General features: G+C 29.4%; 1 protein-coding gene across 1 annotated transcript in view; it reads left to right on the plus strand.

The window, feature by feature from the left end:
- Window positions 1–13,076, plus strand: part of LOC106466085 (serine/threonine-protein kinase tricorner-like) — a 34,990-nt gene that overhangs the window by 4,325 nt on the left and 17,589 nt on the right. The window contains exons 2-6 of the mRNA XM_013926328.2: window positions 1,566–1,617; window positions 2,289–2,495; window positions 6,069–6,192; window positions 11,905–12,059; window positions 12,711–12,813. Coding sequence (XP_013781782.1) covers window positions 1,566–1,617; window positions 2,289–2,495; window positions 6,069–6,192; window positions 11,905–12,059; window positions 12,711–12,813 — 641 coding nt within the window. The remainder of the gene's footprint in view (window positions 1–1,565; window positions 1,618–2,288; window positions 2,496–6,068; window positions 6,193–11,904; window positions 12,060–12,710; window positions 12,814–13,076) is intronic.

The raw sequence follows: 13,076 nt of genomic DNA on the forward strand, positions 1-13,076 counted from the left end.
ATATATATATCCATAAAACAGTTTTCTTCTTGAACAAGTTATTCATAATACAACTATATTTTTTCATTGTTGAATTGTTATACTCTATTTCTCTCAGATTTAAAGCTACAGGCTCAAGGCTGAGAAAGGTACCATTCAATTGAAGCATTATGGGATACGTCTTGAAATGATCCCTTAAGTTTTAAGTGTTTTGAGGAACTAATCATCTTTTGACTGTTTTTATGTTTGTATGTGGTTACGTTTGGTAAAGATGTCGATTGCTTAACTGTTCATAATTATGCATTTTACAGTACATCTTTAATTTGTAGCTAAAGGTGACTGTGAATTTTAACCTTTTTTTTTTTTAACCAGGCATTCTTTCATTTGCTTCTGTTAGTATCTGTTTGTTTGATAATTTCCGGTAGAAATTCTTTCTGAGAAACTTTAGGGATACAAGTCCTTTCTTGATTAAACCAGTTTATTCTTTCTCAATACAACTTTTTGTAATACACAGAATTTGCACAGTCACTCTAAACTTAACAACCTTTATAACACACGCTAGAAATCACAGTGATTCACATACTTTACTTAAGGTGCCTACTGTTCGCTTGACTAAATTATGTATCTCTTCAATCACGCTGTTTTTTCTCGCCAGGATTATATACTAAAAAAGAGGGCTTCTCGGTCAGACTAGAGTTGCCGGGCAAATTCACGATCCTTTGAGAAACTCCAGCGTGCGTGCTCCCAGCGTCGCGTGACTTCCGCTGTTGTAACATTTTAAAATTAATCTTGTTGTTATTTTTTAATTATTCCTTTTTAAACTGCTGCTGAGTATTTCTATAGATCAAATTAACTAAAATGTTGTTTTAATCAGATGTTGTGAACAGTTTTTACAATATCTACTTGTATAAGTTAACAACAAATGATTTTCTTCGAGTTTACTGAGAATGTATTACAATTCTGGATCATAAAAGTTACTTGTACGTAATTCCAGAGTAAAGCATTTACGAGATAAATATTTTTTTAATGTGCAATTGTTTCATTTGCCTGCAACTCTATTGATAAGTTACTTCACAATATAAACAATATTTTGTAGTTTTATATATATCAGACATTTTTTGGTTTTTTGACTTTATCATACACTCCTTCTTTTACACGTTAAATTTTTAAACCTGTATAAAAACGCAAAAGATGAGCTTTATTGAAACTACATATTTATTATATTTTTTTAGAAACTGTTCTAAGAATAAACTGATTTAGATATGTTTAGCAGTTTTATTTTGTTCATGTCAAAGCTGTTCATGCAGCTTATTATTTAACTGTGTTGAATATTTATCTTTTTTTGTTCTTTTTGTTGATAAAGTTCAGCCGCTCTCTTCACTAATTACAGAATCTGGGTTTCCTGAAGAATAACAAAACCAAAACCTAGTTTGTATTGAGTGAAATGGTGAATCTAAAAGTGTTATATATTTAAAAACTGGATACTGAAACACTCAGTTGATAAAGTTTGGTTGTGTATTGTAGCAAAGCTACAATGTCCTCAATTAATTTTCAGATAAGGTTACATATGTTGTTTCCATATACAGGCATGAAAGGTTAGAGGAGTCAATGAAGGAGGAGGGTTTATCTGAACAACAGGTAGTATACTAATTTAAAAATTATTATAAGCGACTTTAGAAAATATTAGGGAAGTAAATTATTCACACCTATTAAATATAAAAGTCTGTAGAGTTTACATAATTATTATTCAAACATAATTTAAAAAACTATATTGACCATGATTACATACTTCAAATGTTTATATTTATGTGTTACATAAATAATGAGTTTTAATAAAAATGACTTTTTTTTTTTTATCAAACTGGATTGTTTTTTAAGTTGGGTACTGAAAATTACAGTTATTCATGTAGTATTTAAATTCTAGTTACAGTGTTTTGTCATTTTTACCTCTGTTGTTGATATCCTGATCATTAAGTTTGTTTTTATCTGTTGTTTAAAATCTGTTTATACAATTTTATTGTTTCTACCTCTGTTGTTCAAATTCTAATCATTGGGTTTGTTGTGTATATGTTTTCTTCAAATTGTTATCATGATATTTGTGTATATCTCTTGTTTGAATTCTGATAATTAGGTTAGTTGTTTATATTTATTGTTTGAATCCTGATCCTTTATTTTGTTGTTTATATCTCTTGCTCAATTCATTAGCATGAGGTTTACCATTTATATCTGTTGTTCAACTCTTGATAATTAGGATTGTTATTTATATTTATTGTTCAAATTTTGATCTTGAGCTTTTATTATATATAAAGAAACAAGAAAAAAGGAATCAACATGCTATGAAAGAAACAGAGTTCCTGAGATTGAAGCGTTCCAGACTAGGGGTGGAGGACTTTGAACCACTAAAAGTGATAGGACGAGGAGCTTTTGGAGAAGTTCGCCTTGTTCAAAAGAAGGATACTGGCCATGTTTATGCAATGAAAATTCTTCGAAAAGCAGATATGGTAGAAAGAGAACAGGTAAGATTTTATCAGAACATTAACTTCTCTTTAAACCTTGGCTGAGACAGGTTTTTAAAGATAAAAGCTTTATTGTTTGGAATTAGTCACTACACTTAATGTAAAGATTATTAGATGGGATAATTGTTTCTCATAGTACAATATCAGATAATACTTTTAAGATTCTTTATTAAAAGTAAGTATTTAGTTTGAAAATCTATTTCTAGATAAAGATTTTCATTTGTCTTAAAGCTTTCTTTTTATGTACAATAACACTTAGTATGGAGCATTTAATTACAATAATTCAAATAAATCACTTTGACTCGATATTATAAATGTATTACACTGTTATGAAGTCATTATAACTATGAAAATCAATCACTTATAGAAGAATTACAATACTGTTGTTGCATTTCTAGATAAGCTTTTATTTCGATCCAACATAACTGCTTGAAACTGTGTAGCACATATTATCGTGTGATATTTTTTCATATCATCTTTTGGACGAAAACAAGAAAAATAAAACTTAACATGTTAAGTTAATATATTTTAGCATGAGTTATGTTAGAACATTACAAGTTTAGGCCTCTCCAGGAAGCATTTTATTCACTCTAATAAAATAAAAAAAACGAATATTATTAAGTGAGAGAACCTTTAGACACTCGTCATCTATTGTATCACTGTCATACCAAGTTATATAACCTAATATGAACCACGACACTTGATAATGAGATTTATATTTCCCCTATATATATTTCTCATAATGTGTTATATTTTTTTCTTTGAAAGGAAGGTTAATATTCATGAACAAAACATGTATTTCAATATCAGAATGCTTATGTTTTGCCATTTTTAATTACTTTTCCCCCACTGAAGGGATATTCACCTCCCAGATTTGAACTGATTTGTTTTATCATCTCATTTATGGTCTTTCATTTTTTAAGAACTTAAAAAAGATTTGTTAATGTAGTTAAAATAAGTCACTGTTCTAAAATAACTGATCAACCACATTTAAATGTAATTTAAACCATTTCTTTGGTAGAGGATATAAAAAATGTGTAATGACTTTGTGGTGATTCTTTGTATGCAGAGAAACTCAAACCTGAAACAACATGAATGAAACTGTTTATTAAACCTAATCCTTTTCTGTAATTGATATTTTTTGAAAGTTGTTTGTATAAACCATTTTTAAACCAAAGCTTTTCAATTTTGACACACAAACAATAAGCTTTTTAGTAGCCATAAAAAAATGAGTAACCCCAACAACAGTGGAACAGTTTTGTTTAGGGTCTACCTACATATCAAATTTCATATTTCTGACCACTTCTGTACCATAAACATGTGCTACAAACCATATTGGAGAATAAATAGAAACCATAATAAACTAATATGTTTTTTAAATAACTTTTGTAAAGTTTATTATTTGTGCACTTAATGGTATTGCCTTAGAAATTAATTTCGTGATAAACATTATTAAGAACATGTGAAAAGCAATTATATAATATGAGTGAAAAATAAGCTAAAAGAAAAACAGATGTATCCTAGCATTTAAACTTTGTTTGATTTGAATAATCATTGAGACATGTTTAACCCTTTCCTGGCGGGCTTGTGCAATCTATGAAAATCAAGTCAGGAATTTCACTTGTACAACAATACATGCAGTAACTCTGAGATTTCTTAACATATCCTCTTATAAACTTGTAAGATTGTGTTAAAGATCACAAGTATCTTGTACACAAAGAATGGCATTATTACAATTAAGTGTTTCTACTAAAAATATGTTATTTTTCTATTGTAGTTACTTGAATTTAAACTATTAACAAATCAAGTGCAAAGTGATTTTCATATTTTATTTGCATAATCTTTAGAACCTACTAAAAGGATATCAAAAAGTTCTTTAAGGTAAATGTTTATATTTAATTTTTCATTTTCTCTACCCTATCACTAACTCTAGCTATTATCATCAATGTACAATGCAATGAAATGATTAAAATTAGGAAATAGAAATAAAAATACATACTGTTTAATTTTTTTGTAGAATATCTTTAAAGATTTTCCTTTTGTTAAATTTGTAATTTCAGGTCTTTACCTTTTCACATATACTTAATTTTTAATGTTTTATTTTCCTTTGTTGTCCTTTACCATTTATCATTCATCTCAACACAAGTCAATGATGCCCTTGAGGCATATTACATTTTCTTTGGGAGACATGTGCAAACCTTTAGCAAAATTTTCATTCAGCTCGTAATATCGCAAGACTTGAGAATGGATGCTAAGTATGATGTATATTTAAAAAATGTTTAAATCTTTAAATTATGAATTTTAAAATATAACAAATATGTAATTAGTTAAAATATAATAGTAAGGGCTAAATACAATTTAAACTGTATCTCTAACTATAAAATATTTTGGTAAGAAACAATTATAAGTGCCATAGTCAGTCAAGCAGCCAACAATACTACAGTCAATTACATGTAATGTGCGATGACAACTGCACACCAATTTCAAAATAGTCATTGTTAAATTATAAAGTAAAATGAGCTCTTTCTAATGGTTATACACATGTGTATGTAACATATGCATCTAGGCTATAAAGCTCAAACAAATCTGTTGAAGGTGGGCATAGCAGATATCAGGGTTGAAAAAATTTATTACTTGTTTCAACTGTATTAATTCAGAGAACTTTGAAATGAAAGTGTCAAATAACATGTAAGCATCTTATTGTCTAGATGTACCTCTACTCAACTACCATCATATTATCGAAGATACAGAGAGCCAAAGTAGAGAACTTTCATAGCTTGTTGGTCATGTGACAATACATCTGAAGTTTGAAGTAGTGTTTAAAGGTTTATTTTGAAATAAAAGAATTAAAACTTGGATAAAATAAAACTCTGAATCATAACATATAATATTAATTTCGTTCAGATACATTGATAGTAAAGATGTTTAATATATTTTGAATGTAACACAGTGACTTTCACAGAAAAGAATTTAAAGGGGTTCTTGTTGCGAAGGGATAAAAGAAAAAAAAAGATGTTTAATGATAAAAACTAAATATTTAAAACTGTGACTGTCCCCAGTCTTAAAATACTATAAAAAAGGTTTACTTAATTCACTATATAAGATGGATAGTAGTGCCATACTCTACATGTTTCACATTTTACTGTCATCATCAAGAGTGCAGTGTTTTCCATGAATTATAATCTGTATCTACGTTTTCTTAAAAACTGCGTGACCAAATTTACATAAAAATTAGAAATATTTTATGCCATCTGTTAACATTCAAAAGTAGTTTAATTTTATTCTGTTTTAAATTCATGATAGTCATAAAAACAATGTCATTGGATTTTGATCTTCACTTGCAATATTTATGGAGCAAGCTTGAAATCCTGAGCCTAATGGTAAGAGTTAAAAGCTTGCTCAATTAATAGATCAAAACAATACTGAGGTTTCTTTTCTTGGTTTAATGCTGTATTTGAATGTTAAATGGTTAGCATAAAATGAGGCATGAAATTCATGCTTAAGACAAGTAAGGAGCTGTGAGAATAAGCTAAATTTTAAATCCAGTAATTTATTTTCTTTTGTTTAAAACAGGTTGCTCATGTGAGGGCTGAGAGAGATGTACTAGTAGAAGCTGATCATCAGTGGGTTGTGAAGATGTATTATAGCTTTCAAGATGCTATTAACTTGTACCTCATTATGGAGTTTCTTCCTGGAGGTATGTATTATTATCTGTCTTGTACAGTTGAGTTGTATTTTCCATGGAGTTTCTTTCTGGAGTTATGTGTTATTATCTGTCTTGTACAGTTGAGTCGTATTTTCCGTGGAGTTTCTTTCTGGAGGTATGTATTATTATCTGTTTTACACAGTTGAGTCATATTTTCCATGGAGTTTCTTTCTGGAGTTATGTGTTGTTATCTGTCTTGTACAGTTGAGTCGTATTTTCCATGGAGTTTCTTTCTGGAGGTATGTATTATTATCTGTTTTACACAATTGAGCCATATTTTCTGTGGAGTTTCTTTCTGGAGGTGTGTATTATTATCTGTCTTGTACAGTTGAGTCATATTTTCTGTGGAGTTTCTTCCTGGAGGTGTGTATTATTAGCTGTCTTGCACAGTTGAGTCATATTTTCCATGGAGCTTGTTTCCAAAGGTATGTATTATTATCTGTTTTACACAGTTGAGCCATATTTTCTGTGGAGTTTGTTTCTGGAGGTATGTATTATTATCTGTTTTACACAATTGAGCCATATTTTCTGTGGAGTTTGTTTCTGGAGGTGTGTATTATTATCTGTCTTGTACAGTTGAGTCATATTTTCTGTGGAGTTTCTTCCTGGAGGTGTGTATTATTAGCTGTCTTGCACAGTTGAGTTGTATTTTCCATGGAGCTTGTATCCAAAGGAAATGTATTATTATCTGTCTTGTACAGTTGAGTCATATTTTCTGTGGAGTTTCTTCCTGGAGGTGTGTATTATTAGCTGTCTTGTACAGTTGAGTTGTATTTTCCTTGGAGTTTCTTCCTGGAGGTATGTGTTATTATCTGTCTTGTACAGTTGAGTCATATTTTCCATGGAGCTTGTTTCCAAAGGAAATGTATTATTATCTGTCTTGTACAGTTGAGTTGTATTTTCCATGGAGTTTCTTCCTGGAGGTATGTGTTATTATCTGTCTTGTACAGTTGAGTCGTATTTTCCTGTCAAACAAACTTTTTTGAAGTAATCGTAATTTACTGCAATATTTGTCATTTTACCTTACAAATGTAATTTTCAGTGCTGTACAAGTAATATACAGTATTGTTAGTTTAAGTATCTTTTGTGTAGTGTTAGTTAGAGCTGGAAAATTAGTTGAATTTAGTAGTTGTCAGGCTCATATTTTGATTTTATTCAACTAATCGATTTGAAACTATTATTTCTATTTTCAGCTTGTTTTGAGTTTTTAAAGAATTTTTTCAAGCTACCCTTTGTTTAATATGATAGACCACTTAAGGTATAATAGTTTAGTATTGGGTTACTTTTTTTTAGTCCTAAACTGTTGTACACGATATGTAATATACACACAACATAGTACAAAAACCTGTAACAAACCGAAAATATGAGTAATACTGTTCCACAGGTTTCACCCTCCAAATTTTCACAAGTCTACCTGACTGAAACTAAATAAACCAATTTTTTCTTTTTGGAAATAATTACCCTTATATTTCACGTCATAAAACTAGTAAAGATTCTTGTCACAGTGTGTGATATAACGTGTTATAATTATCAGTGTTATTTTGATGTAAACAAAATGATTAAATCACTATTAACAGTGTTCAGTTTCTTATCACAATCCTCTGTTAATCCGTTATTGATCTCAAAATTAATCACGGACTAATTAAGATTGTGAGGTACAAAAGTATTGGCAGTTATGAGATAATCTCTTTTTTTTATATATAAAACTCCTTATTGCTTTACTATCATAAGCAGTTAACACTACTGTAATTGATGTTATTTGCATAAAGAAAATATAACACTTATGTAAAAAAAGAAAATGTAATGTTAACACAAATCACAAAGATTTTGAAATCATAAGATCAGTAGTAATTAAAGTTCTAATAAAGTATTTTGCGATTCATGCAAGCGATTATTTTGTCCAATTGAAGTAAGTTTGTTCAAATTAAAAAAATATTTCATTGATGGAAATTTTTAATGAACAGCCACAAAAAAATACTATTTCTTGTATCAAAAGAAAATTTTCTGCTTTATACATAGCTGATTGTTTTCTTAATTTATACTTATAACTTCTACATATGATAAATGTAAATCTGTATAAACAGTTTATCATGCATTCAGTGGACACACAAAATACGTTGTAAATCTTCCATTGGTTTTGTAATTAAACTATTGTTGCTTGCAGGTTAGGATTTCTAAATTTTGGCTTATCTTACAGGCTTACTAATTAACATTTTCATGCAGACTTTACATTAGCAGAAGTAAATATTTGCAAAGCAAACATTTCTGTGATAAAGTTCATTAACCCAGACTTTTCTAGCAAATCTAAAAAAACTCCACACTAGATGTATTTCTCAATCTTGATGTACATTCTTTCATGGGTAGCCACCTAGTGGTGGATACAACAGTGTAATTTAGCAATTTCAGTTGTATGACTACTGTAGCGAATAGAGCTGTGTTGGTCTAAGGGTGTCCTTAGACCAACAGATTCTGTCTTACCTTTATGTTATTGATCTAATATTAAACATTTTGGTCAACGTCACAATAGACTAAGAAATAAGAAAGTAGTAGTAAAGGTTTACTTTCGTATTGAAATTAGAAAAATAATATGAATTATAAATAGGAAAAGACAATTACCATAACTGTACATGCACTGTACCATACATGTATGTATGTGTGTGTCTTGTGCATCAATAATAATTGATACCTTACAAATAATTTTTTGTAAATAGACATTGCTTTATCTCTGTATTCTGTGTATTTAGTGTTAGTAAATGTAGGCTGATGACATCCTGTTGTTATTTCCAACATTTGAAGTTGTAATAATGTTGATATCAATGGTAAATGTTGGCTGATGACATCCTGTTGTTATTTCCAACATCTGAAGTTGTAATGATGTTGATATCAATGGTAAATGTTGGCTGATGACATCCTGTTGTTATTTCCAACATTTGAAGTTGTAATAATGTTGATATCAATGGTTCACTTCTCTCGGAGTTTCATGTAAATGAATGGGAATGATAAATTTAGGGAAATACTGGTTAGTGATTGGTGTGTGATACACACCTAATCGGTAGATTCATGTTATTGAGAAGAGTTACAGTGGTTTTATATGTAATAGAGAGGTTGAAAGTGTTTTCCTATTTTCAGAAACAAAACTAGTACATCTGTTTCAAAGTTTAGTGGTTGATGTGCAAAATTTGGGTTAGCATCCCTACAAATAGAACAATATACATATGAAATTATGTTACTGGATTGGAAAACTATTTTTAAAACTGGGTTGACTCCTGATGTCTTGGTACTGTTCCCAACATCACAGACTTTTCTGTCTGTCATAATTTCACGTAAAATACATGTTTATTATTTACTTCATGCGGGGAAAATATCTGGTTCGGTTAATTTTTGAAAAGATAATTTGTTTCTATAAAAATCTACTTAAAACTTGTATCTGTTGGAAGTAAGAAAGAACTTGGCACTCTTTATGTACAAATACGAGTAAAAGGATAGCTTCATTTTCGTTTTTGTTAGAGTCTCATAATACACATCTCAGTTTTGATTTTAATCCTTATCGTATAGTGCTGATTTAATCGCCTATATACTTTTGATGTAATTTATGATATTAATGATATTTACTTATGTGTAACAAAACACTCGAGTATCAAACTTTTCTGTTTTTTCTTCTCTCTCTCTATTAATTTCTTCAGGATATAATTTTACTAAGAATCTATAATAAAAACATTTGAATACTGTTTACAAGTAAACATAAAATAATCTAAATTAAATACATATATTTTCCAGATGTACAAACTTATAATACACTCCATATATAAATTAAGTACATTAAGAAATGGTAAATAAAATTAATTAAAGTTTATCTAATATACTTTGCTTTTGATATTAAAATCTTACTCTAATTATACTTTCTCTTATTGTTATAGTTTTTCATGGTTTCACAATTCCGGTTGACTTTACACAACCAGTAACTTCTGCAATCTTACTTCTATCTATTTAAAGTGGTGCCAAAAAGTTATAAGATAATTTAAAAAAAATAATCTTCTATGTTTTACATTACATGCCCTAAAAGGGAAAATGTGAAAATATGATTCTTTTAGAATTTAAAATGTTTTCAAAATACATTCATTAAAAGCTTTGCTTGCATACAGCAGACATTTTTTGGGACATCTAACATAGAATTTATGTAAATTTATCTTTATTTTTAAATTATCTGTTTCACAATATATAATTCACCACAATTTACATGTTATGTCTACATGAGTTTGTTCATCTGATTGCATAAAAATGTTTTCAAATAGACCACATTAATATAACAATCTAACATATAATGCCTGAAAAAAAGCATAGTTTAAATAATGTGTGTGAAAATGATAGAATAAGGAAACTTCAAGTGAAGGGCATAAAAATGGCTGCAAATATTTTGCGGGTCACAGCTAAATAATTAAATAATTGTAACTCTAAAAATTCCATAGTGATATCAGCATAAATTGGAGCAACTTTTGTGCCCATTGCTGTTCCAGAAAGATTTGTTCCTCATAAGTAAGAAAACAATTTTTTCAGACTATCTAAACCTTTATTAAACCTGAAATGAATTAATTCTTTGTATTTATCTTGAAACCTTTCCACAGCTGTAAGTCTATAGTCGTGTTCAACACTTGTATACAGAGCTACCATGTCTAATGAACCAAAACTCTGATTTTTTTTTTCTCAATTCTGTGGGAATTTTTTAACAAATTCAAAATCAACCCTAATGAGACTACTCGAAACATGAGATTTATAAAAAAAAAGGTTTTAACAATATGTCCAAAAGGGCACTTAAACATTCAGTAATTTTGTTATTCTCTCTTCTAATAGGTCTTTTCCAATATGAATATATTCACTTATTGTTTCAGCAATAATTTTTTAACTTCTTTTGATTTATGGATCTTGGGACCCAAGGTCTGAATTATTTAAATTCTTTTTCGTTTTTTTTTTGTAAGTGAAGACTTACAGAAAAGACAAGGTAAGAAAGAGGTACGAAATTATAGAATAAATAAATTACATTTCTATACTAGTAAAAGAACATATAATTAAAGTAAGATTTTAATTTAAAAACGCAAATATATTACATTAAAAAAAATATTCAGAGCTCTGAAATTTCAGTTTCATTAAAAAAAATTCTTCCTGGAAATAGTTGGCTTAACCTAAAAAGTAATTTAACAAATTTAAAAAAGTGTGAATATTAAAATGGGTTTGTTTTTTATTTTATGGTAGCTGTTGTGCATCTTGTGCCTCATGAGACCTTGCTATTGCATTGGACATGTTTGGTGATATAAAATTCAAGCTTACTCCTGTATGACAGGATTCCTGAATATGGATCCTGTAAAAATTTCAGGATTTTTGTGAATGTTGTATAAACCTTGTAAATGTTTATTTTAGACAGCATTTAATGTATATGGTCATTTGTTGAAATTTTTTTGAAAACATTATGTAATGACTTATAAACCATGCAATTTCTGGTTGTTTTATACCATGGTTTCATTTGTTTTAAATTTACTTCACATTTTTGTTTTTTAAAGAACTTTAGAGTTGGGTGTGAATAAATTGATGAAGAAGTTTGTAAAGTTTATTATGGTTTATCTCTTAATTGGCTTACAATTATTCTACAAACTTTTACCCGGTACAAAGGTGAAAGTAACTAATAAATGTGTGTGTTGTTTTTCTCATTAGGAGACATGATGACTCTTCTAATGAAAAAGGATACCCTGTCAGAAGAAGTAACCCAGTTCTACGTAGCAGAGACAGCTTTAGCCATTAACTCCATCCACAAGCTGGGCTTTATTCATAGGGACATTAAGCCTGACAACTTGCTACTTGATGCTAGAGTAAGATGGCTACATTAACGAAATTGTTTTTAAATTGCTAATACTGTGCTAATTGAGCTTTATTCATAGGGACATTAAGCCTGACAACTTGCTACTTGGTGCTAGAGTAAGATGGCTACATTAACGAAGTGGTTTTTAAGTAGCTAATGCTGTGCTAATTGGGCTTTATTCATAGGGACATTAAGCCTGACAACTTGCTACTTGATGCTAGAGTAAGATGGCTACATTAACGAAGTGGTTTTTAAGTAGCTAATGCTGTGCTAATTGGGCTTTATTCATAAGGACATTAAGCCTGACAACTTGCTACTTGATGCTAGAGTAAGATGGCTAAATTAACGAAGTGGTTTTTAAGTAGCTAATGCTGTGCTGATTGGATCTGTTTTTAATTTTCAAAATGGTGTGTTGTATATCCTATGTAACCGTGATCTTTATAATATTTATGCATTCTTTGTTTTACAGAACATGAGATTTGACATCTTGCTTTTCACCTGATCTGTCCTCTTATTAGGACTAATAAGACTTTGTAATTAGCAGTAAATCTGACTATTAATAATTAGATACAAAATTTTAATTTTTTTAACGTTTCTTTGTAGCATATATGAAATTAAAGTATTGGTGATTTTAATAAATGTTTCAAACTTTTTGTTTTAGGGTCATATAAAGCTATCTGACTTTGGACTGTGCACAGGACTAAAGAAGTCGCACAGGACTGAATTCTACAGGGATTTATCCCAAGCTAAACCAAGTGATTTTAGTAAGCAAGCTCTTATGATTGTGAATTTCAATAGAAAATATAGTAAAATTATTCCCTATTTGTAAAATGAGGCCAAAGTGACAGGCTTAACATCCCCCTCTTGTGTAGTTGAGTTGTCCAATCCATCTGGTAATATAAGGTTAAATCATCAGCTGTATTTACAGTATAAAAATACCAAAACATAAACTTAATATTGTAAATATTTTTTATAAGAACTTACACTTCCTCTTTGAAAGGCCCAGCATGGCCCGGTGTTTAGGGCA

The sequence above is a fragment of the Limulus polyphemus genome, unplaced genomic scaffold (genome assembly GCF_000517525.1).
Source record: "Limulus polyphemus unplaced genomic scaffold, Limulus_polyphemus-2.1.2 Scaffold2145, whole genome shotgun sequence".
NCBI classification, from domain to species: Eukaryota; Metazoa; Arthropoda; class Merostomata; order Xiphosura; family Limulidae; genus Limulus; species Limulus polyphemus.